The sequence below is a fragment of the Tursiops truncatus genome, chromosome X (assembly GCF_011762595.2).
Source record: "Tursiops truncatus isolate mTurTru1 chromosome X, mTurTru1.mat.Y, whole genome shotgun sequence".
Lineage (NCBI taxonomy): Eukaryota > Metazoa > Chordata > Mammalia > Artiodactyla > Delphinidae > Tursiops > Tursiops truncatus.
This window is the reverse complement of record NC_047055.1, coordinates 113,281,555-113,308,346: the sequence shown is the minus strand read 5'-3', so window position 1 is coordinate 113,308,346 and position 26,792 is coordinate 113,281,555. Positions and strand designations below refer to the sequence as shown.

The window sequence follows — 26,792 nt, the reverse complement described above, 5'->3', positions numbered from 1 at the left end:
AAAAAATGTAAAAGTAAATAAAATTAGTTTGTACATGAATTTGTAGGAGATTAACATCTTTAACGGCAGCGAATGTAAAATGAGTTGCAAATAGCTACCAAAAGAGGGCAGTATGTTAATTTACTATTATTTTCAACAGCCTAATCAGTTCTTTCAATTCTCCACAAAGACATATCTCTGGTGAAGCAATTCTTCCAATTTAACTGTTGATGGTACTCTATATATCTTGTTATATAATGGTTTAGTACATTTTAAAATAAAAATGATGACTAAGAACTTCGGTTGTTGGCAAATGTTCATTAGAATGTGTAAATGTATACATCTGCATAAATTAAACTTCCCGTAACTGTACTTCTTTTTATACCTATTAGCGCAGACTTTATACCTTTAATTAAGCCAATCAGACACCTCTGGGTATATAAACTACAAGAACTGTTGTGTTATTTATTTTGGGAGGATGCTAGATTCCTTGAAAGAAAAGTAATTCTATTTTTTTCTCTATGAAAAATAATACACTTATTGGAGAAACTTCAGAAATTACAGATAAACAAAAAGAAGAAAATTAAAACCACCTATAATTTCACCACCCAGACATAAATGACATTAACATCGTGACATATATTCTTTTCTCTTTCTATGTGTTAATGTATATCTACATATGAATATAAATGTATGAATGTATGTGTATACATATGTACTTACACGTACGATAAGAAAGATCATGTCACTTAAAACTACTTGTAACCTGGCTTTTCTCATGACACTATATCCTGAACATTGTTCTATATCATTAAATAATTTTCCCCAATACCATTTTGTAATGACTGCATAGCATTTCATTGATTGGATGTACCATTAATTTATATAACAAATTTCCTTTTGATGGACATTTTACTGTGCACAGTTTATCATGATTACAAACAACGCTGCAAGAAATCCTCTTGGTAAATTTTTGCATACATACTTGCTATTTCTTTCAGAAATTCCATGAATTTTGATTGCCAAGATGCCTTACAGAAAACAAACCAATTTATACCACTCTTTGCAGTACATCAGAGTGTTACTTTCGCAAACTCTCACCCAATGGGATATTACCTTATAAATTCTTAAACTGTTTTTAATTACAAAGGAATGGTTATTTCCATAGTGGTATCTTGAGATACAATTAAAAAGAAAGAATAAGTATACTTAGAAACTAAAATTGCACAGTGAAACATACCTGGTAGCTTCCAGGAGCCTATTTTCCTTAAATGGTGGTAGGGTACTGATTATTTTCTGGTATAATTAAAACACAGTTCTTCTTGAAAGCAGGACTGAATGAGTGCTCCAGTGGTTGGCGCAGAGTAGTTAGTGTCTTGATGCCCTAATTTAATTGGCATTGCCTCTTCTTAGTCTCTGTCCTTCAATATATCCCTCATGCTACCTTAAATATCCCACCAATCAAAGAGTCTGTTGAATTAACAGGAGTTTAATTTTGAGAATGCTCCTGGGAGCATTAAGGGGAAATCAGTCATTCACAGCTTAGTATGAATTAATTCCAATTGGCTGAAGTCTTTTGATTATGTAGCAAAGACCTACCATACTGGGCCATGTTGAAAATTTCCGGGAAGAATCAACATTCAATATGGGCTACTTGAAAATGACACATCAGTTTAGGCAGGTGAGGTAGAGTGGTGTGGGAGCGTGGCACAGGCAGGGAACAGCATGAAGGCACTGAGGAAGAGTTGAGTACCAGGGAAGAGGGATGGAGAGTGATGTTGAAGGGCAACAGGGGCTAATACTGCTTCCTTTTCAATTTTGCCCAGTGGCTGACCAGAATCACCAATTGTTCAACCTTCTCCATTGCTAAATCCTTTGACAAGAGCTGTATACCCACAGGGAAAGGGGCTCATCTGAGTTTCACCTCTTTCTTAGATGCTAGAGGAAATGGACAACTCAAGGGTAATAGGAGAGCCAGAGCAGAGAAGGAACTTTCCTGGTTGGCCATCTCTGGGTAGACAGGTTTGATAGGCATGGATTCACAATCAAGAGGTAAAACCTGATCAAAATATAGATCAGGGCTCCCCTGGTGGCGCAGTGGTTGAGAGTCCGCCTGCAGATGCAGGGGGCGTGGGTTCGTGCCCCGGTCCGGGAGGATCCCACGTGCCGCGGAGCGGCTGGGCCCGTGAGCCATGGCCCGCGGAGCCTGCGCGTCCGGAGCCTGTGCTCCGCGACGGGAGAGGCCCCAACGGTGAGAGGCCCGCGTACAGCAAAAAAAAAAAAAAAAAAAAAACCATAGATCAAGGGCCAGCCCAGCCCAGCCTACAGGGCTCCCAGCAGAGACGTACACTGATGAAGGGAGGGAACCCAGTAAATAAAAGTTAAAGGTTTTTAAACTGTTATTGTCCGCTTTTTGTCTTTTGGCATTTTTTTTCTTCTAGGGGCCCGATTACTCAGTGACTAACATTTTATTCACTTTTTCTGTCTCTCATTATAACGCTCCACATCACTCCTCTTGGTGCCACATAGAGACGTCCCATAGGCCTTACATTTTCCTGAGTATCAGCCTCTGTTTTTCTTGGGCTCTCTCCTAACTCACTTCTCATTTGTTAAAACCAAGGAGGTGGTCGGCATTTCCAGTGAGTCATATATTTGAGTTCCATGTCACTCTTAGGAGACAAAACATTTCCATTGTTAAAAAGATTCGCAAAAAAAAAAAAAAAAAAAAAAAGATTCGCAAGCAAAGAAAGGAAAAACATTTAAATTTTTCAGATTTTCCTTTGGAAACTTACAAAGAGCAAAATTTAAAGCATTATTCATTTATTGAAGTCTCGATATAAATCCATAAATAAAATTGTGAGCTGTCTATAAAATTTACTCAATATGACCCCCTAGTGATTTTTTAAAACAAAGTCCGTATATTGCAATTATGATGACCAGGAGTTTGGCATGCCTAAGCTTCGAATGGACGCCAAACAGAGGAACTGGCAACTCAAGAAAGCGGCCCCCCTCGACGGGGTCTCTTTCCCTACATCGCCTCCCTGGCACATTCTTTCAAATTTACTGCTACCACCTCCCCAAATCCAATCCCACATGATCAAGTGTGGTCTGAGCACTGCCATGTGAATGCCTTACTGTCATTGCCTCTCCAACTCCATATATCCAAGACCTTGTCCCCCATCGCCCCACAGCATTTCCATATCATTCTTGAATTTGATGGACCTCTGGTAACACCAGCCAAACAACTGAAACTGGAAAATTCAGTATATTAGTTTCCTGTTGCTGCTGTAACAAATTACCATGAACTTAGTGGTTTAAGACAATGCAAACTTGTTACGTTAGAGTTCTGTAGGTCATTAGTCCAACATGGGTCTCACCAGACTAAAATCAGGGTGTCAACAGGCTGCACACCTTTCTGGAGGCTCTGGGGGAGAACCTGTGTCCTCCTTATTTGGATAACTGGCAGAATTCAGTTCCTTGCAGTTGGAGGACCTAGGTCCTCATTTTCTTGCTGGCTATAAATTGAGGGCCATTCCTCGATTCTAGAAGCCACCCACATTTCTTGGCCCCATTCCTCCATCTTCAAAGCTAGCAACAGTGGGATGGGGTAGGGGGAGTCCTTCTCATGCAGCATCCGTCTGACTCACTCTTCTGCCTTCCTCTTCCACTTTTAAGAACTCGAGTGATTAGACCGGGAGCACCCAGGCAATCCACGATCACCTCCCCATCTCCCAGTCCTGAGCTTTAATCACATTTGCAAAATCCCTTTTGTCATGTAAGGCAACATAGTTACAGGTTTGAGGCATTAGAAGGGGACATCTTCGGGGAGCCATTATTCTTCCTACATACTCAAAAATCCAGGTTTTTTTAAATTATGGAGAATATGACTTGCAAGGAACCACACTTTAGGAAGAAAAATCCCACAGGGGTTAAGTGAAGGGCCCAGAAAACTAGAGTCAGTTTCAGCAATACAGCTGAGTCTACAAACCGAAGGCCAACGCTCTGGCCATCGCTCCTGACTCCTCCTGTTCCCCACCTCCCATCCCACCCCCAGATTCCGTCATCCATCCTGTGCATTCTTCTCACCCTAACAGGGAGCTGTTGCAAGGATTAAAGAGAAATGATGTGTGTGATGACAGTAAGAGTGAACACTGATTGATGCTTCCTGTGAGCCAGGCTTAACGCACGAAGAGCTTCCTGCACATTTTATTATTTAAAATCAGCCAACGACTCTGTGAAATATGTGGATTCCTTAGCATCAGTCCTTTTTAGCGCTTGAGAAACTGAGGCTGCGCGAGGTTCCGTGAATTGTTCCAGGCCTCCGTGGGAATTCACTGTAGAGCTGGGATATGAACCCAGGCAGTCTGACTTCAAAGCTTACCCTCTGGGCCTCTATTCTATCCTACCTCCAATGACAAACTGTGTAGACCATAAACTAGTACATAAATGGAGGGTATTAATATTCCCTAATCTCTCTCTTACCTCTCCTTTCTTCCCATGCCCACTGCCCCCTTCTAAGCCCAGATCTTGATCGCCTCACATATAAGTGAAATATTAGAACCCAGAACCTTCTCATTGGCAAGGATCTTAACGTTCTTTGCGTCTGACTTCTCACCCAACTCAGTAAACCATCCCCCGCACGCACACCATTGGCTCCCAATCCCAGCTCAGCTCCCCGACGAGTTCTATCTTGCCCACACGATGGAACTCACACTGAAGTTTTTGAAAGTTTGAATTTCTTACCAACATTTAAGAATTAGGAGATTTCAAATAAAATTCCAAATTCTTACCCTTCCAAAATTGGAAGTTTTAGATGACCCCTTTCTGTCAGCTCTCCAGCCCCCTAAAGCATGCCCTGGCATGAAACTGATGGAGACGGCTCTTTCCTCTTAGTATCTTAAAGTTTATTCATTGGCTACACCATTCACTTGGCATTTGGACATATACTGTTAGGCACTGTTATTTAACTTTTTCCACTGTATGTCTTGTTTTCCCAACTAAATGCTAAGCTGCCTGATTCTTTACTATCCTCCAGGAATCCAGTGCAGGGCTTTGCATTTTTGCATTGACTGATGACATCATTAAGGAGTCTCCAGCAGTCATGAATATATGACAGGTAGTTCAAGAGCATCAATTTAATGCAAATATTGCAAGGGGTCAGGTCCCTGTGATACAAAGCACAGCAGGGGAGAGATGGGCAAAAGATCTGAGAGCAATGAGGCAGAGTCCATGAAGGAAAGACTTGAGAATACTTCTTAGATGGCTATGGTTCAGAATCTGTACTTTGGAATCATAGCTATAGCTGCCAATCACAGCAGGTAGCTTGCTTAACAGATCTTCTAAACGTATACTAAAATGGCCATTCAACTGCCGTATCACAAACGTTGCCTACAGCAATGATCTCAATACTGTACCCTTTATCAACCTTTCCTCTTCCTAATGCCCTCTCCCTGCTCGCTCACTCCTGATTCCTGGGATCACCTCCCAAATAACCTGCACCCAAGACATACAAGGTCATGTCTGAGGGTTCTGAGGTTTTCAATTTTCTTCTGCTATTTGATATGTGGGAGATGTAAGACTTAAAACGTCAGACAGTTGGTTCTCTTTACACCCAGCACATTCTCCCCGAAGTTGGATGGGAAAGATAAAGGCTTAATCTTCTAGGAGTGGATCTAAAGAGAATACAACTAGCCCCCCTTGCATGAATGTTTTAGAACCAACTAAAATTTGTAATCCGGTGACAGTCCTTCTCTGGATTGAATTACTGTTCCATAGAGAGATGATTCAAAACAAGGTGCCACGCCTAGGCACTCTTATACAGGAACCCCAAACAAAACGAAATTATTATGACAGTGGCTCTCCAGGGCTTGGGACAACAGACACTCTTACAAGAACTGTATTTTTCAGATTTTACTACAGAACCAACAAAATGACTGAAAACATTTCTACTTCGGCACAGCCAAAATGTGTTTACTTGAGCTGTGACCATCTCACGTCACAGTGCTCAATAAATACTCTGACACAATGTTTTTATTAAACAATTGATAATGACATCCCTAAAGAAAACTTCACCTCCTAGCTGGTGGAATTTCCCAAAGTGCAAACGATTGGCAATTCTAGGTGGGCCGTGGCCAAAACGGGAAGTGGGTGAAACGTGGCCTTGATTCCCCAGCCCCTGGGTCTTGCTCCTCTCCCGTCCTCACACGGTACCACTCACCCGCCCTCTCGCCCCTTAACCCCTCCAGAACTGATCTGGCCTCTCTCAGAGGTTAACAGACAGTCCCTCCCTTGAGGATCTAGGAGATGCATTTTGGAGTGTCCATAAATGCCCTAGAATAGAATGCAAATTTGTGTGTATTCATATGTATTTTTTTCTGGGAACAGTAGAGTCCCAAAAGGGACTCTATTTTAAATTAACAAGCATGTATATAGCATTACTGTGACCAGGCACTTCATAAATATTAACTCATTTAGTCCTCATAACAACAATACGAGGCAAGTTACCCCATTTTACAGATGGGGAAACCGAGGCCCAGGGAGGTCAAATAACGTGTGTAGTAAAGGGACAGAGCTAGGATCTGAGCCTAGGCTTTCCAGCCCCACTATACTGGGCTGCTTCTCATCTTGGGCTGTGGTCTAAAACAGTGAAGAGCCACTGACCTGCTGGCCACCCACCCCATTCCACTGGGAGGGATGTATACTTTAGGAAGGAGGAGAGCCTTGAAATAAACTGTTTCTGACAGGTGGGGGTTTTAGGGCATCATCCCCCCTTCCCAGCCCCCCTGAAGTTAGACACATAGACAGTAATCTAGGCTGCCCGTCAAGGCCGGTGCAGATAATGGAGTATTTGGGTTGTGCTTTCCATTATAAAATGCTAGCCACAACTTGGGTTCACTCTACTTCTGAAGGCTGGTAGCTTCTGGAGCTTTTTCAGTCTGAAAGGTAAATACTGCTTAGTGTTTCAGGGGGCAGGGAGGGAGAGAGGCAAACTGGCCTCTATTGAACACTTATTACAGTGGCATTATACCCATGCTTCTTCATGGAATCTCCCCACATGCCCGTGAAACATGGCCCTCTATCCAGACCTCATCTCCCCCTCCTCTCCCCTCACCCAACCACTCTGGTGTCCCTGCTGTTCCTCCAACACACTGGGCATAGTCCCACCTCAGGGCCTTTGCACTTGCTGCTCCCTCTGCCTGAAATACTTTTCCCACAGAGAACCCCTTGGTTTGCCCTGCTGCCTCTTTCAAATGTTGCTCAAATATCACCTTCTCTGAGAGACTGATCCAGACCACTCTATTTAAAATCACAACACTTTCCCCCTTTGCCCGACCCTTTCCATCCCCTTACCCATAACACTCCTTGCCATCCAAACAGTATGTATATATTTATGTATGTGTGTATTTATGTATGTGTGTACACACACATACACACAGCCCTAAGAGGGGGTGTCTCCTAACATTCTGTGCCCTAGACCCCTCACTTGCCTCATCCAAGTCCCAGCCCTGGGTAATATGTAAGATTTTGGGACTTCCCTGGTGATGCAGTGGTTAAGAATCCACCTGCCAATGCAGGGGACACGGGTTTGAGCCCTGGTCCGGGAAGATCCCACATGCCGCGGAGCAACTAAGCCCATGCACCACAACTACTGAGCCTGCGCTCTAGAGCCCGTAAGCCACAACTACTGAGCCCGTGCGCCACAACTACTGAAGCCCACGCGCCTAGAGTCCGTGCTACGCAACAAGAGAAGCCACCGCAATGAGAATCTCGTGCACCACAACGAAGAGTAGCCCCGGTTCGCCGCAACTAGAGAAAGCCTGCACGCAGCAATGAAGACCCAACGCAGCCAAAAAAACAAATAAATTCTTTTGGCCCCCAAGAACCAATTTTCATTCCCATGGGGGCGAAGTGGCCCCCATAGAGAATGCACACTCCAGGGCTATCTCCGTTTCCTCCCAAAGAGATCCAGCTTAAGGAAAGCAACATTTGCCTGGGTGCCCCTCTCCTCCCGGATGCCCACTAGTGTCTCGGGTGATTCTGCTGTTAGTCAGCTGACATGTTCTTTCACTCCAAAGCACCTGTCATTTATGGGTAGTGAGAGTTCCCTGTGGTAGATGTTTAAGTGCAGAAGCACCTGGAAGTGGGGGGGGTGGGGCACCAGTGGGTAGGGGACAGAAACTCTTCCAGTCTCCCTCAGATCACGCCACTCTTTGCCGGCTCACAGGTGAGCAGTGACCCCCTTGGCATCTTAGCTTAGGTCCTCCGGGGGTGCGGAGCCTAAGGTAAGGACTTGGCTGCACAACGGACTCCCCATCCTCCCCAGCCCCTGGCACAGAACAATATTTTTTTTACATAGCTATGAAATAAACGAGGAGGGTGATCTATAGTGGGACGGCCAGACAGCAGGCTACTGCAGTAGATTAGCCAAGACATGATGACGACTTGAACCGGTGCTTGGGAAGCTGGCATGAAAAGAGAGGTTCAACAGACACTTCTAAGGTAAGATGAGAGGATGTAGGGGATGTTGCGGTGAGGGAGAAGCAGAATAGTTAACCTATCAAACCCCAACAGTGCAGATGACATTGCTCTGAATCCCTCAAGTGCGGCAGGTAGGTTAACAAATAACAAATGTTGGCGAGGATGTAGGGAAAAAGGAACCCTCGTACGGTTGGTGGGAATGTATATTGGTGCAGCCACTGTGGAAAACAGCAGGGAGGTTTCTCAAAAAGCTAAAAATAGAACTACCATATGACCCAGCAATTCCACTCCTGGGTATATATCCAAAAAAACCCCAAAACCACTAATTCAAAAAATTCTGAAGCAATTAGAACAAATGGCCTATAGCTGTACTGTTCAATATGGTAGCCACTACCCACGTGTGGCTATTTAAATTTAAAGTTAAATAAAATTTAAAATTCAGTCTCTCAGTCACATTTCAAGTGGTCAGTGGCCACATGTGGTTGGTGGCTACCGTACTGGACACATATAGAACACTTCCATTATCACAAAAATTTCTATTAGATCATGCTGGTCTCTAGTGATGACGGCTATAGTTTTTACGGAGTTCTTCCAACGTGTCAAATGCATTTCAGCCATCTGTTTTACATGCATTAACTCATTTAATCTGCATATAACTCTATGAGAGAGATACTGCTACTTTACAGATAAGGAAACTGAAGCACAATGATTAAATACCTTGGTACAGTCAGAGTTAATAAATGGCAGAGGTAAGACTTGACCCCAGGAAGTCCAGAGCCTGTAGTCTTAACCTTATACCACATTGTGGAGGTCCCAGTGGCCTGGGTTGGCACAAAGGGAGTGGGCAGCTCTGGTGGAGTCCCCTGACTACAAATGACTCTCTCCTGATTGGACAGTGATAATCTGGTAGTGCCCAGAACAGCCTCCTCCAGCTTTCTTAGATTGTATGAACCTGGGTTCATACATGATCTCAAGAAAGAAGGGATGCCTAGCCCATCCCACCCCACCTTCCAATGGCAGAATGAATGAGATGTAACAACTACCCTGCCTCATTAGTTAAGGTAAGGCAAGTTGCTACAATAAATAAACGCTGAAATCTCAGACACTTAAAAAAAAAAGGTAATTTTCCAGGTGTGAAGTCCAATCAGCAGCCTAGAGTGGAGGGTAGGGTGGGACAGAGAGAGCAGCATCTGCTCCATGCAATCATTCAGGAACCCAGGCTGACAGAGGCACTGCCATTTTCAACATGAAGATTCCAAGTTTGCTCTGGAGAGCAACATCCAGCCAGGCAAACAGGTGGGAGATTTTTTTTTTTTTTTTTGCGGTACGCGGGCCTCTCACTGTTGTGGCCTCTCCCGTTGCGGAGCACAAGATCCGGACGCGCAGGCTCAGCGGCCATGGCTCACGGGCCCAGCCTCTCCGCGGCATGTGGGATCTTCCCGGACCGGGGCACGAACCTGTGTCCCCTGCATTGGCAGGCGGACTCTCAACCACTGCGCCACCAGGGAAGCCCCAGGTGAGAGATTTTTAATGGCTAAGCCCGGAAGTGGCAAACATCATTTCTCCCGACACCCACTGGCCAGAACTCAGCCACACGGCCACTTCTAACTGCAAGGGAGGCTGGGAAATGTAGTCTAGCTGTGTGCTAAGGAAGAAAGCTTTGGTGAGCTGCCAGCCAGTCTCTGCCACATCAGACTTAATTTGAGTGTTGTAGAGTAATGATACCCATTAAACTAATGATAGGTCAAAATTAATGCTAAAATCACTCTCCCCAGTCATTTTTTCTCCAGTTCTTTGCCCTCATATTGACTAGGTCAAAAGTCAGGGAATCAATATGAATCAGAGGAGGGGGAGTCCTTGCCACTCTGAGGCTGAATATGAATCCCCCCTTCTTTGTGACTCACTTCCCCAGCTTTGCTCCTAGCTAACATCCATATCATGTTTTTTCATGACCCCCAACTGTAGAACTCCTGTGTGACAAACCAGTTCCGTAAACAGTGACATACTAGTAAAAGCCACAGAGAACGGCTGAATTATAGATATTCTTGCTGCATCCTTAGGTGAAAAAGTTGTATTTTTGAGTTCCCTCTGTTTTGAAGCCGTGTAAACCTTAACCTCTGCTGTAGCACTTCTGGGTAGAAGATGCTTAGGAGGCCCTTAGGCCTCTGTATGTTGGCGGCTCCTGTTCTACTGTTTTCCCCTTCTATTGTCTTTGGCTTGTCATGAGCTTTGAAGTCTGATCTGGAACTCCTCACTTTTAATAATGTGTAACTCTTGAGTTAGTAATCTCCATGTGGATAAAAGGCCCATGTCCATATATTTCCAATGGATGAATGAGCATGCCTCCTTAACCAACTTTAAATGTGATTAAGAGACTAGGCTCTTGAGAGAGAGGTCCAAATCCTTGCTCTGCCTTGAGTAAGTTTCTGACATTTCTCTGCTTATATTTCTTCAACTGTAAAAATGGGGGTGCTTGCTTTGAAGGAAATTATATTACATTTACAAAGTATTTTTATCACAGTTCCAACAGTAAGTTGTAATTATTATTTTTTTTAATTTTTTAAATTCATTTATTTATTTTTTTTTTGGCTGCACTGGGTCTTTGTTGCTGCACATGGGCTTTCTCTAGTTGCATCGAGCGGGGACTACTCTTTATTGCGATGCGCAGGCTTCTCATCACGGTGGCTTCTCTTGTTGCAGAGCATGGGCTCTAGGTGCGTGGGCTTCAGTAGTTGTGGCATGCAGGCTCAGTACTTGTGGCTCGTGGACCCTAGAGCTCAGGCTCAGTAGTTGTGGCGCACGGGCTTAGTTGCTCCACGGCATGTGGGGTCTTCCCAGACCAGGGTTCGAACCTGTGTCCCCTGCATTGGCAGGCGGATTCTTAATGACTGCGCCACCAGGGAAGTCCCTGTAATTATTATTAATTCACTCTGCATGATTCTGTGTCTTTGGATAAAGTTTACCTTTATGTAATAAACTGGTTTTTTTCCCTTAAAACAAACAACGTGATATCAGTAATTTGCAGAGGGGCGTTTTTAAAAAATCATAAAGATAGTTTCTTTCCAAGATTTGCATGTATGTGATTTCCATTCTAACTTTAAAACATTCCTATCTATTCACTAATGCTTGATTAGTGAGAATATCTATTACAAAACTGTGTTCGTCTAATTCAAGTTTCCATGGGTTAGCATCATAGGAAGACATCTCCTAGAAAGACCGTGGGGTTCCATCACTTTGTATCACACATCAGGAAATGGAAGTTCATAGAAATCCACTTCAGAGGCGAAGGAGACTTGAAGATGACCTAGTATAATATTGTAAATCCAGAAAAGTGGCAAAGGTAGTGACTTATACTATATTTCTTTACTTCAAAAATGGTTTATTTACCCACAATAGACTGCATGAGAAAACAGAGTGTGATGTTTGCTTTGTTTGAAATTACATCTCTCCTGGTTTTCTACTACTGATCACAAACACTGGATGCAGTTATCTTTGTTGTCTTTGCTCAGCACAAAAATGGGAGGAAAATTTTACTTAAATAAACCATTTGAAAGATAGTATCTTTTAGGACTTGGAGTTCACTGGAAGAAAAGAATTACAACATAAGCCATAGGTCTGGAAAAGACTAAATACCAAACTAGTCCAAGCCCCTCAGTCTACAAGGGAGGAAAGAAGCTCAGAACAGGAAGGGATTTGCCCAAAGCTTATTCACTTATTCCAATTTTTGAAGGCCAATTGTATGCTAGGCACTGGGGTTATAGCAGGAATAAAACCAAACCCCTGGCCTCAAACAGAGTTTACATTTTAGTGATATTATGCAACTCACTTGAAAGTTTTAAAATTCTACTTTGAAAAAAAATCCTATGACTGAAAGTTCTTCACTAATTCAAACTCATCCCTCCTGCCTGTACACCAAAACCCAGAATTGGTTAGCCTTTACTGTGAATCCAAACCAGTAACCAGTGTAATGACAAGGCCTATTTTACATTAGGAGCAAGGCAAAAAAGGCTACAGAGTTGAGACACAAGACAGCTATGTGTTCAGTCCTTGTTTATTCAATTAATCAGATAATTATAAGCAATTCTCATTTATTCACCAAAGCAACACCACCACCCATTTGATAGTTTTCATTTCTCTCGTCCTTAAATTAACAAAATTCTATACTATACTAAATACTAGAGCAACAAGAGAGTAACTTTTACTTTATGCTGTGTGCATTCCTAAAGGGAAAGAAGAGGGAAGGGTATAGGTCAAATAGGACACTGATGTTAAAAACAAACACAATTGGGCTTCCCTGGTGGCGCAGTGGTTGGGAGTCCGCCTGCCGATGCAGGGCACACCGGTTTGTGCCCTGGTCCGGGACGATCCCACATGCCGCGCAGCGGCTGGGCCCGTGAGCCGTGGCCGCTGAGCCTGCACGTCCGGAGCCTGTGCTCCGCAGCGGGAGAGGCCACAACAGTGAGAGGCCCGTGTACCGCAAAAAAAAAAAAAAAAAACACACAAAAAAACAAACACAATTGCCACAGACATTGTTGCAAAAGCACTCTCAATCTATCTTGATGGGTTTCTTTTACAGCGCTGTCATCTTGTGAACATGAGGCTTCTTGCCAAGATCAATCTGTTTCTTGTTATTTCCTTGAAGGAAAGCTGTACCCACATCAAGGTACATTTCAACAGCATGTTCTCTTGGAACAACTTACTTCTTAACAGATTAAATCAGCGGAACTATTGCTTTTGTTCCTCAGATCTCTCTTAATCTTTATCTAGTCCTTTGGAGGTACAAACCCATCCCAGGATAAATGAATATGGCAAAGTTTCAGTCAAAGTCGTGTAAAAAAACATTTTCAACTGCTTCAGGGACTAAACACTGAGGAAGTGGTTAAGGACACAAGTTCTAAAATGCCACCACTTCTACTTTCCAGCTGTGTGAACTTGGAAGTGACTCAAACCGTCCAAGCCTCAGTTCCCTCATCTAGAAAATGAAGGATTAACACCTGACCGTAACTATTATCAGGATTCACGGAGGTAACGCACGAAGCATTTAAAACGATGTGACACACAGTAAACCTTTGTAAAGTTAACTTAGATGTGTTAGAATGCTTTCAGAGGCAAGTCGCAGAACATTCAGTTAAAAGTATCACAAACATTAAGGACATTCAATTAAGCCACCTAACAAGAACTCCAAAAGCGGACAGTTCTAAGGCTGGTCCTACAGCTCAGTGATGGCAACAAAGAGCCAGGCCTTTTCCAGCCGTCGGTTCATTCAGCCTCAGGATACAGTTAGTTCAGGGACTCAACCTTTCAAAAACTCAGGTTATCTCCACTTTCTACTTGCACTCCCTAGCTCCTCTCAGTGTTTTTAAGATGGCTACCACTGTTTCAGGCATCAAATCCAAACATGAAAATGTCTAGGCACAGCACTAGCCAAGAGAACTTTCTACAACGATGGAAATATTCTATATCTGCACCGTCCAGTACGGCAACCACTAGCCCCACGTGAATACTGAACGCTTGAGATGTGACTTAGTGTGACTGAGGAACTGAATTTTTAATTTCACTTAATTTTAATTAATTTAAATTTAAATAGCCACATGTGCCTAGTGGCTATCATATTGGACAGTGCGTGCCCAGAGTAAGAAGAGAAACTCTTTTTCATTGAGTCTCAGGAGTGGGGATGTTTTCCTAGAAGTCCCCCAGCAGATTTTCCCAGGTGGCTTTTTGGTCAAAAGTCAGTCACAGGGCTTCCCTGGTGGCGCAGTGGTTGAGAATCCGCCTGCCGATGCAGGGGATACCAGTTCGTGCCCCGGTCCGGGAAGATCCCACACGCCGTGGAGCGGCTGGGCCCGTGAGCCATGGCCCCTGAGCCTGCGCGTCCGGAGCCTGTGCTCCGCAACAGGAGAGGCCACAACAGTGAGAGGCCCACATACCGCAAAAAAAAAAAAAAAAATTCAGTCACATACCCACTCCTAAATCAAATATTGGCAAGGAACAGCATTTCCACGGGTGGCTTAGAATAATCAGGATTTACTCCTGAGTGCTGAAAGAGGGGAGCACCCTACGAAGCCAGGCTCAGCCAGCAAGAAGAAAAGCAAGGAATGGGTGTAATATAAATGATCAGTAGTAAGTGCCGCACCACTTCTGCACTGTCTAGACCAGGAAGGAGTCTGTAAACTACAGTCCATGGGCCGAATCCAGCCCACCAACTGTATTTGCAAATAAAGTTCCACTGGCTCAAAGCCACATCTATTCATTTACATATTGTCTAGGGCCACTTTTGAGCTGCATGGGCAGCGTTGAGTAGTTGTCACAGAGGCCATAAGGATCACAAAGCCAAAATATTTATTATCTGGTTCTTTAAAGAAAAGTTTGCCAACTCCTCATTTAGAGGGACATTCCTCATGGTTAAAGTCACCCTTATTAAAGATCTTGGATAAAACATACTCCTATAACCAAAAGCAAGCACTTCGTGCAGGCTGGTGTACAAGAAAGAGTTCTGGAGAGCTGCTTTCAGCACCTTGATACTGTCTCTTGCTGGGTAACCTAGAAAAGTATCCTTTGCTTTGCGCTTCAGTCCTCTCATCAGCAAAGTGGGGATAATACAAACTTCTCCACCCACCTCAGGGGGACATGAGGAGATGATGTATATGCCAAGGTGCTCTGTAGACCATGAAGACCTACAGAAATGTCCAGATGGGTTGCTACCGCTGTTCTTAATGTTCAGTGCTATGTGCTGTTGCCACTGGATCCTACGAAGAGACACTGGGACTTTTCCATGTACAACAAGGCAAGGATAGCACTGGCAACTGGGAGATTTACCAGTCAGCAAAAGCCATGTCTGGAGCTTTTATCAATATGGAAATCAAGAGATTCACTGGCTTCACAGTAACTTTAAGAGCTTTCGAAATCACGTCAAGTTAAAAAAAGTAGTCTGGAGAAAATAGGACTTTTAAATTGTTTCCAGTTTCATATTAGGAACTTTGAATAGGAGAGCAGCCTTAAAATGGGATTGCAGAGATGAGTGGTTCTTAGTTCGAGGCAGACCTCAAGGATCCCCGGTATCCCAGGACAACAAATCAGGAATCCAAAGACTGATCCTACTGGGTAATCGAACTCACAATGTCAAAGTGTGAAGGACTCTTAACAGGCAATCAGCCGAGCCCCTTCATCACATGGAGGAAAGGAAATACATTCCTTAAGGGTAATTGGAGCCAATGTACAGCCACCTCACTGAGGTCTACACAAAAGTTTAGTGGAATATATGTTGTATCAGAACTCATTGGGTTCAGATAAGGATAATGCTGGTGGTGTACGCTGAGGAGAGCAGTCCATGTTTTAGTGTATCTCTAGGCTTTAGACTAGAGCCGCAAATCAAAACCAACCAACCAGCCAGTTTATTGAGCACTTACTATGTGCTAACACTATGGAGGATATAGACAGGACCTGACCAGATATTCCTTCATACCTGCAAAGATAAAACCAGGAGGAGGAGCAGAATTCAGGATATCATGATGGCCTTCACCACTGCTAGCAGTGTCCTGACACATCCTAACTGTTCAGTATGGATGTTTTAGAGTTAGTATAAAATGTATAGACATACGGGGCTTCCCTGGTGGCGCAGTGGTTGAGAGTCCGCCTGCCAATGCAGGGGACACGGGTTCGAGCCCTGGTCTGGGAAGATCCCACATGCCGCGGAGCGACTGGGCCCGTGAGCCACAACTACTGAGCCTGCGCGTCTGGAGCCTGTGCTCCGCAACAAGAGAGGCCGTGACAGTGAAAGCCCCGCGCACCGCGATGAAGAGTGGCCCCCGCTCGCTGCAACTAGAGAAAGCCCTCGCGCAGAAACGAAGACCCAACACAGCCAAAACTAAAAATAAATAAATAAAAAATTTTTTTAAAATCTTATAAAATGTATAGACATAATTTAGATGTACAAACAATAGTGACAATAAACAAATTAAAAAGAAATCCTTGAGCTTTCCTTTGATGTCTAGGATGACTCCATCTTGTTTTGGAGCCTCCATTCCAGAGGTACAGGAAAGGGATCCTTAAACCTGATGATTTAAGGTAGCTCTCTCTTCCGCTCTAAAATGGTCTCTAGGTAACTCAATGTCTTCCAGATAAATGCGCAATCTTCGTTTTCCCTCCTCTTCCTTCTGGTAGTCAAGATGGCTTCCAGGTTAGGAATGGGGTGCCAGTGTTCTGCACAGCAGGGAGAAAGGACCTACATCACCTCGTGCTGAGCACTGGGTTCTCAAGGGTCTCTCCAGGGATCTCCCTCACCCTGCAGGGTTCCTGGGGGTCCAGCTGGCATCCACTGCTGAAGGCTGTGTCCAGTGCGCCCCATGTTCTAGTCTCTCAGAATCCCACCCTGGCCTGGGGGGTCCCTCTCTTGCTGACCTAGGTCCTCTCAGCTCTCACCACTGGGTGTCTGTCACATCCTCCATCTGGCCCCTGGTCTCAGCTGTCCACACCGTCATCTCTGCAGCCCTGTCCCTGCCCCTGGCTCTCAACAGAGCTACCCACTAGGAACACGAGGGCAATTTTGAATCCCTTCCCTGTCACACAAGAGATGAGAAAGACCTGGAGAGGACACCACCTCCAGCCTTCACTCTGCCTAAACACACTGTGCCACCATTTCTCATCTCTGCCACTGCCCCATGTTGATTTACAGTCCACTGTGAGGGGTTCTCATCCGGAGTTCTAAGTGGAAAGTGGGACACAATGTCCTCTGCTTTCAGTTTCCCCCTCAACCCATCTAGATTCTCTATCATTCCTTGTCACCACTTCTACCTGCCAGGGAAAGAGTCAGGGCCCAGCAGAAGTGACCTCATGCCTGTGTGGAATTTTGGGGGCTTGGGAAATTGGCTGAGTATCAGATCAGCACTATGGTATTTATAATCGCAATTTTACAGATAGAAAAGTGAGAGACAAGGAGACCAGCACTGGGTTTGGAAAGAAGAACAAAGACTTGGATGGACAAAGTATGAGACGGTAAGAGGAGACAAGCCAGTGAGGCCTTGGACAAGGGGAATTAGAGAGAAATCTATCACTAGAAATGCCTTCAGCACAGAAAGATCTAGATCCAGCCCAGAAAGACAGTAAGTTGGGATTATAGCTCATGAGGTCACCAAACTGGCTCAAATGTGTACTTGTTTCCAAATGGGGACGACAACTCTGCAAGAATGAAATTATAACCATCTTCCACTAATATGTCATCTCACGCTCTGGAAAACAGTTGTACCTAAAAGAAGACCTTCTTGGAAGACAAAAAAAAAGCAGTGGAAGAAAGGAAGGAAGGGAGGGAGGGAGGAAGAAAAGAAAAGAGGTATTGGCACAGCCCAAGAGAGCTAGAGGCTAGAGGTAAGTTACCCGCCAAAACTTATTTGGGCTTCTGGTAGACCACGAATGACTCCCTCGAACATCACCAAATTACACAACTGGAAGTGTCAAGGTCTAAGGGTTTTCCCTATTGGTCAGTGGCCTAACAAGAGAGTGTCAGTCCGGGGAGAAGATATGGGGATATATGTATATGTATAGCTGATTCACTTTGTTATACAGCAGAAACTAACACAACATTGTAAAGCAACTATACTCCAATAAAGATGTTAAAAAAAAAAAGGGAGTGCCAGTCCGATCCCTCCTCACTGTCAAGAGCCACTGAGTCATCTCTCAGGCTTCCAGGGCGAAGCTACTGTGTTTGCAGTCCAGATACCCCAGAGCCAGGGGCAACGGCTGCTCCCTGGCAGTCCTTCAGGCTCCCTCTCCCTCTTCTCTCCGTGCCTCAGTGCCACGTTCATTCAGTCTTCACTTACTGGGCAACCTGGTATAGTATGAACAGTACGGGCTACTGATTCCAATGGGGGATCCTCCAAGCTGTGTGACTCTGGGCAAACGACTTACTCTCTTTGACACTCAGTTTCTTCATCTGCAAACTGAGACTTAAAATATCTACCATAAAGAGTTTTTGTGAGGATTAAATGAGATGATCTACATCATGGCCTGCCCCAGAGCAGGCCCTCTGCCTGCTTTCACCCCATTAGTTTCCCACCCACCTTGCCAAACCTTCATTCTCCCTTCTCACCTGGCACAGACCATGTGCTGAAACGACTCATGATGCAAAGGAAGTACATCATGACATGATACAAAGTGACAAGCATAAAAAGACATGGATAAACAGAAAAGGGAGCACTGGCAGAAGAGATTTAATTCTTATGAAGACGTGAGGGGAGGTTTCATAGAGGCAGTAATACTGGGCTAGACTTGGAAAATGAGTGTGTTTCCAAATGGGGATGATCCCAGGAAGCAGAGGGAGGGAGTAGGGGAGTGAGGTAGGGAAGAGAGTAAAGCCAATAATGGGTACATTAATTAGCACACTGCTACTATGGGCAACTGTGGCCCAATCCAACAATCTCCTAGGTGTATAGAACACACCTTAGCATTGTCCCACCAAGGGACAAGGAAGCTGGCATAGGTAAACACGAACTCCCATTCTTCACTGCTTTGGGGTATTAACTCCCCGGCACTACTAGCTTGTTCCATGTACAGGCCAAGCATGGGTGCATGGGTACAGATCATTCTCAGTCAGGGAGACATGGGAGCCACCAGCATGTGCAGGATCCGTCTCTAGGTGACCTCTGGGTGGGCCAAGGGAGATGGGCAGCGCACCAATAGCATCTGCTACAGGTGGCTTAACATTTAACTAGACTCACCCACGGATTTGGCCGAAGGCCATATGTTAAAGCCCTATAGCACTGACTCACGCTTCAGGATTTAGTTACAGTTTGTACTGTTCTCATGTGTCATAGTCATGTCCCTCCAACTGGAGTGTAAATTTCCTGGAGTCAGAGATGATGTCCTCTCAGCAGCCAGTAATGCTAGGCACACAGCAGGCACTCATTACCACGCAACTGATTATCCAATGTAGAAGTAGCAGGTCCCCTTGGCCTTCATCAAAGACCAGACCTAAGCCATCCTGAACCGAAAAGAACCTGCCTCAGTCCAAAGCTGTTCAGAGAGATGATGCCTATAAGCCGTCTGGATGATCCAGTCCAATATCCAGTCCAGAAGTGTATTCCACCTTGACGTTTAACCTACAGCTACACAACCACCAAGCACAGTACACAACCTAGTGTAGCAGAGAGGTTAAGAATGCTGAAGACAGGACAGCGTAGTGGCTAAACACACAAACTTTGGGTCAGATGGCCTGAGTTCGAATTGCAACTCTGCAACCAAAATGTTTAACCTAGGGCAAGTTGCTTACCTTCTTTGCGCCTCGGTTTCCTGTAAGTCTGTAAAACGGAGCCTAATGCTAGTGCCTACTTCAAAGAACAGCGGCTGGCACAGGTAAATATTATCAAAGTGATTATTAAATAACATGAATACTCTTAGTTGGAGTTCTGAAAGACAATAACGAACTCCTATTTAGCCCTTTCCAGATCCCAAAACACTTCATTCAGAAAAACCTTTGCATATGCAATGTTAAATGTTATATGTCAATAAAGCTGGAAAAAGAAACAGAGAAAAGAAAAAGAAAAACCTTTGCCATCATGGAGGTTCTTTTTTTAAAACATACATTGAGCCTTAACAAGAGCCCAGGGCTTCCCTGGTGGCGCGGTGGTTAAGAATCCACCTGCCAATGCAGGGGACACAGGTTCGAGCCCTGCTCTGGGAAGATCCCACATGCCGTGGAGCAACTAAGCCCATGCGCCACAACTACTGAGCCTGTGCTCTAGAGCCCGTGAGCCGCAACTACTGAGCCCACGTGCCACAACTACTGAAGCCCACACACCTAGAGCCCGTGCTCCGCAACAAGAGAAGCCACCACAGTGAGAAGCCTGTGCACCACAAGGAAGAGGAGCCCCTGCTCGCCGCAACTAGAGGAAGCCCGTGCACAGCAAAGAAGACCCAACACAGCCAAATATAAATAAATAAAATATTTAAAAAAATAAAAGATAAATAATGTTTAAACAAAACAAAAAACAAGAGCCCACTGGGGGAGCTCAGGATTACACCCATTTTGAAGATGAGGAAATAGAGTCCCATGTCAGTCTACTGGCAAATAGAGATCATACAAATAGCAGGTGGCAGGCACGGGGAGGGCTCTAACTCTAGATCTCACCACCTTTCTACTATATCATGGGGCACAGTAATGTTTCAGCCAATTCTTTAATAAGACTGTGGCTCTCTGAGAATGCATCAGCATCACCTGGAGGGATGGTTAAAGCACAGACTGCTGGACCCCACCCTCAGAGTTTCCAATTCAGCAGGTCTAGGCTGGGCCTGAGAATCTGCACTTCTAAAGAGCTCCCAGGTGATGCTGATGTTGCTTGTCTGGGGGCCACACTCTGAGAACCACTGCCTTAAGAAATCAATTCATCAGAGAGCCAGAGCAAGAAATACATTCAGCGACCTTAGCATCCACACAGGTTTTCCCTACTCAGGCTGGTTTCAGAGCCATGAAACTCTCATGTTTACCTGCCCCATTTTCATAATTTTTTTTTTTTTTTTTGCGGTATGCTAGCCTCTCACTGTTGTGGCCTCTCACGTTGCGGAGCGCAGGCTCAGCGGCCATGGCTCACAGGCCCAGCCGCTCCACGGCATGTGGGATCTTCCCAGACCGGGGCACGAACCCGTGTCCCCTGCATCGGCAGGCGGACTCTCAACCACTGCGCCACCAGGGAAGCCCCCACAGTGGTGTCTTAATGCCCCAAGGAGATGATGTGTCTGAGCACAGCTTACATGAACATCACATGGCCATAAAAGAATTTGTATCCCATGATATATATCTGGAGGAGTTTTCTCTCCCTACTTATGTCTTCTGCCAGTTGTGTAGGTAGTGGTATCATCTCTGAACCAGTCACATCAACATCACCTGAGAACTTGTTAGAAATGTCAATTCTCAGGGCCCGCCCCAGAGCTACTAAATCAAAAACTCTCAGGGAAGGACCCAGGAATCTGGCTTAACAAGCTTTCCAGGTGATTCTGATGCATACTCAAGTTTGAGAACTCTGGTTTTGCGGTTAGGAGCACAAAATTCCAAGTTGGGTACAATTCCCAGCTCGGCCACTCCCTTGAGCAAGTTACTTATCTCTCTGAGCCTCAGTTTCTTTATCTGAGAAATGGTGCTAAGACTAGGATCTCCCCTTAATAGATTTGGTTGAGCAGCTTAAGAGAGTGGATGTATATACAGCACATAGGAACCCAGCACATTGTAAGCAGTCAATACACATTTAGCTCTTATTTCTTTGTGTAAAGTATCATGGCTTCTTGACAATATGCCCCAGTGCCTACTTTTGAAGGACTGTCAACTGTGTTTTTTCGTTTGTTTGTTTGCTTTTTGCGGTACGCGGGCCTCTCACTGCCATGGCCTCTCCCGTTGCGGAGCACAGGCTCCAGACGCCCAGGCTCAGCGGCCATGGCTCACGGGCCCAGCTGCTCCACGGCATGTGGGATCCTCCCGGACCCGGGCACGAACCCGTGTCCCCTGCATCGGCAGGCAGACTCCCAACCACTGCACCACCAGGGAAGCCCTCAACTGTGTTTTAATCTGTTGCAAGTTTTCCATTTAGTTTGTGTGCATCTGTGTGTCTGTTGTATTTATGCTGTTGTTTGCTGCTAGTAGATATTTGCTTTATCCAACAAAGATTCCTTGGTCTTGCAACTCTCTTCTAAATAAGTAAGGTATTTCTCTGTATGTCCTTAATAATGTCTTCTTAAATACTGATTTTTTATATTTGCATAGCACTGTATTCTTTTGGCAGTTGTACTCAAAGATATTGCAGCCCTGGGGTTTCTGGACTTTTTATCGCCTTCCTCAGGTACGTTTTCCCATTCTCACATAAGCTTCTAAGGATCCTCTTTTCTGAAATGGATGCTGCTTCATTAGGGTGATTCTCTATCTCCCTTAAATTTCCATGCAGAAGTGCCTTCGAGTAGGTACTTTTAAAAACAAATAGGGGCTTCCCTGGTGGTGCAGTGGTTGGGAGTCTGCCTGCCGATGCAGGGGACACGGGTTCGTGCCCCGGTCTAAAACTATAAAGCTCTTAGAAGAAAAATAGGGAAAAATCTTCATGACATTTCTTGGATATGACAGCAAAAACACAGGCAATAAAGTAAAAATAGACAAATAGGACTTCATCAAAATTAAAAACTTTTGTGCATCAAAGAACACTATTAAAAGAGTGAAAAGGGACTCCCTGGTGGCGCAGTGGTTAAGAATCTGCCTGCCAATGCAGGGCACACAGGTTTGATCCCTGGTCCAGGAAGATCCCACATCCTGTGGAGCAACTAAGCCTGTGTGCCACAACTACTGAGCCTATGTGCTGCAACTACTGAAGCCCACGTGCTCTAGGGCCCGTGCTCCACAACAAGAGGAGCCACCACAATGAGAAGCCCGCACACCGCAATGAAGAGTAGCCCCCGCTTGCCACAACTAAAGGAAGCCCATGCACAGCAACGACGACCCAATGCAGCCAAAAAAAAAAAGAGTGAAAAGACAACTCACAGAAGGGGGAAAATATTTGCAAATCATATATATAATAAAGGATTAGTATCCTGAATATATAATGAACTCCTAAAACTCAATGAAAACAGAAAACCCCAAACAACCCAATTCAAAAATGGACCAAAGATTCGAATAGTCATTTCTCTAAAGAAGATACACAAATGACTAATAAGCACATGAAAACATGTTCAAAATCACTAATCATTAAGGAAATGCAAATAAAAACCACAATGATACCATTTCACATCCGTTATCAAAACAACAGAAAATAACAAGTGTTGGTGAGGATATAGAAAAATTGGAATCCTGTGCCTTGCTGGTAAGAATGTTAAATGGTGCAGCCTCTGTGGGAAACAGTTTGGCAGATCCTCAAAAAGTTAAACACAGAATTACCATATGACCCAGCAATTCTACTCCTAGGTATATATACCCCAAAGAATTGAAAGAAGGGACTCAAACGGATACTTAAACACCAATGTTCACACTAGCATTATTTATAATAGCCAAAAGGTGGAAATAACCCAAATGTCCATCAACATTGAAGAGATAAACAAAATATGTACATACAATGGAGCATTATTCAGCCTTAAAAAGGAATAAAATTCTGGATCATGTTACAACATGGATGAACCTTGGAAACATGCTAAGGGAAATGAGCCAGACACAAGAGGATGAATATTGTATGATTCCTTATACTTACATGAGGTACCTAGAATAGGCAAAATCATAGAGACAGAAATAACAGAGGTTACCAGGGCCTGGGGGGAGGGGGGAAGGGAGGTTATTGCTTAATGGGTGCAGAGTTCCTATTTGAGATGATGAAAGTGTTCTGGAACTGGATAGTGGTGATCGTTGCACAAAACTGTGAATACATTTAATGGCAGTGAATTATATACTTAAAGATGGTGAAAATGGTAAGTTTTATGTTATGTTTTTTTTACCACAGTAAAACAATCCCAAATAAACACACACACACACACACACACACACACACACACACACAGATAAAATAGGAAAAAGATGAAGGAAAATGGGCACCTTACCTTCCAGGGATGTAACCACAGTGACATGAAGACAAATGATGACAAGGAATATCTTGAACGTCAGTAAAAGTTCCTCAGGTCTCCCAACATGGCCACACTGCCTGCCAGAGAAAAGCATCCTGGAATAAAATAGGGGGACACATCATCACAGCTTTGCCATAATCACGACACAACAATGCCCAAAAGGCCAGTTCCTCAAGCAAGACAACCTGCAACCTGCTTCCTTTAAATTACTCTAGTCCAGAGAATTGGCAATGCCAGGTGGGCACTGGCTACAAAAAGCAAAACCCATGTTTATTACGGGAGGCCCATCCAGTGGGATATTATAATAAAAATGATAAGCAAGGTAGTCCATGTAGATTTATGGAAAACATCAACACATGCAAAATATCAAGAAAAGAATTTAAAAACACAAAATGCTGCGTATATATAATGATTACCACTACATAAAGGCTGGTTAAAAACTATGCTAAGAATCAGAAGAGGTCACAGAATCTTATAAATGATCTATCCCCATTTAGGTCATACCGTAAAAGGATGGGTGTGTTGCATTTCCTCTTTATTGTATGTTAATTCATTATCATCGCTTACATTTTTAGTAGTGGGGAGGGCAGAGTCAACGTTTTTCAAAAAGTGAAATTTATATCAATACTGAATTTTTAAGTCTCATTTACCATTCGTTTATTCATTTCGTTCCAACGAATAATCATCAAGGGCCAATATATACCAGATGAGATGTGTGGGTTAACTAGGCAGCAACTAGATGAAATACACATGGGGGAGGTGGGGCAGAGGCTGAGAGGAGCTCGGCACGTGGAGAAAACTGCAGATGCTAAGGCTGCGTCCGTTCCTCTCCCGATGGAGGAGTTGGCCAACGGAACCCCGTGACAGGCAGTCAGCACCAGCAGCAGGCGCTGGCGGGGGATACTGAGGGAGGAAGAAGCCAGCGAGGAAATCACACGCCACCCACGGGGCTCGGGCAGTGAGAGCCCACGGAGCAGGCTCCTTCTACATGGCCACAGGGGAAGGGGCCGGGACAGACCAGGCCGCGTGTTCTCAGCTGGCAGAGCTCCTGGCCACAGGGCATCCAAGCACCTAGCCACCACCGCAGCTTCTGTTGGCCTGAGATAGAGTGTGCAGGCACCGCGGTGAAGGCTAAAGAGCATGGGATCAAAGGTCCTGGCTCTGCCACACAATGTCTGAGGGACTCTGGATAAGTTATTTCCGATGGCCAAGATTCCCCATCTAGCGAACTGTGATAATAGCACCAGCCTGATAGTGTCGCTGTGGTGAGTAAACAAGAGATCTGGGCACAGGGGCTGGCACTGTGAAGGCACTATAAATGCTAGCTAGACCCTTCAGTCAGTCAACAAATAGCTTTTTTTTATTTTTGGCGGTACGCGGGCCTCTCACTGTTGTGGCCTCTCCCGTTGTGGAGCACAGGCTCCGGACGCGCAGGCCCAGCGGCCATGGCTCACGGGCCCAGCCGCTCCGCGGCATGTGGGATCCTCCCGGACCAGGGCACGAACCCGTGTCCCCTGCATCGGCAAGCGGACTCTGAACCACTGTGCCACCAGGGAAGCCCAACAAATAGCTATTTTGTACCTCATATGTGCAGGGTAAGATAGTGCAGGGATTGCAGGGATAAGGACACAGAAAGGTGGGAATAAATCACGATTTCTCAGTCTCCAGGAAAAGCTGGCAATCTTTAAGAATCCTATAATTTAACAGCCATTGCCGGTACCAGAGGAATGATTCTTTCCTTGGACAAGGCATGATAACGTCTTAGAGCAGGAAGTGAATCCTTCTCCTTCCAAAGAGGACTTCTATTTTTAAAATCAATACTGTAAATTGTATTATGTATTAATAACACACTATGTTAATAAATTATAAAGTGCCTCTGGTTTCTCTCCAGCACTTTCATCCTCTCTCTGTTCATAATGGCATATTACCGACCCTCCCGAATGAGTCACTTGAATGATAACGTCGTCGTGCAAAGATAAAGCAACGTCTCTCTGGAGGAAAATTTAAGTGTCTACTACAGCTACACACAATAATAATGATGAATCTCTGAAATACAATGTTAGATAAAGGAGCCAGACATAAAGGAATGCATGTTGTCCATGATCCCATTCAGATGAGGAACAAAAGCAGGCAAAACTAATCGATGGAATGAGGGTGGGAGCATGGTTATCCTTGGAAGCGGGCAGAGGATACAACAATTAGAAGTGGGCTCAGTGCGGCTTCTGAGGTTCAGGTAATATTCTGTGTGCTGGTTACATGGTGTGTTCAGTTTCTGAAATTCATTGAATTATACACTAATATATATGTCATAAAAAGTTTCATATATAGGGCTTCCCTGGTGGCGCAGTGGTTGAGAGTCCGCCTGCCGATGCAGGGCATGCGGGTTCGTGCCCCGGTCCGGGAAGATCCCACATGCCGCAGAGCGGCTGGGCCCGTGAGCCATGGCCGCTGAGCCTGCGCCTCCGGAGGCTGTGCTCCGCAACGGGAGAGGCCACAACGGTGAGAGGCCCGCGTACAGCAAAAAAAACAAAAAACAAAAAAAGAGAAATTTTCATATAAAGTTTAAAAATTAATCTATTTTTAGTTTTTAACTCAGCTCCCCTCCAAAAGTATTCCCCCTTTTCTTTTTAAGCTATATTTAATGAACCTCTACAAAAAAACCCTCCTATACAAATGCCTCAGGTTTGACTCTACCTGGAATTCACAGAGCTGACTTAGAAGATTTACTACACAAGTATCTAATTTTAGTTCTGGAAAGAGTATCA

The 26,792-nt window shown here is 44.6% G+C and overlaps 1 protein-coding gene across 24 annotated transcripts in view; it reads right to left on the bottom strand.

Moving 5' to 3' along the window:
• The window catches only part of ADGRG2 (adhesion G protein-coupled receptor G2), a 183,186-nt gene that overhangs the window by 47,705 nt on the left and 108,689 nt on the right, over nucleotides 1-26,792 (bottom strand). For all 24 annotated transcript variants that reach the window (XM_073799607.1, XM_073799588.1, XM_073799592.1 and 21 more), the window contains one exon: nucleotides 24,004-24,122. In XM_073799607.1, the coding sequence (XP_073655708.1) occupies nucleotides 24,004-24,122 (119 nt within the window). The remainder of the gene's footprint in view (nucleotides 1-24,003; nucleotides 24,123-26,792) is intronic.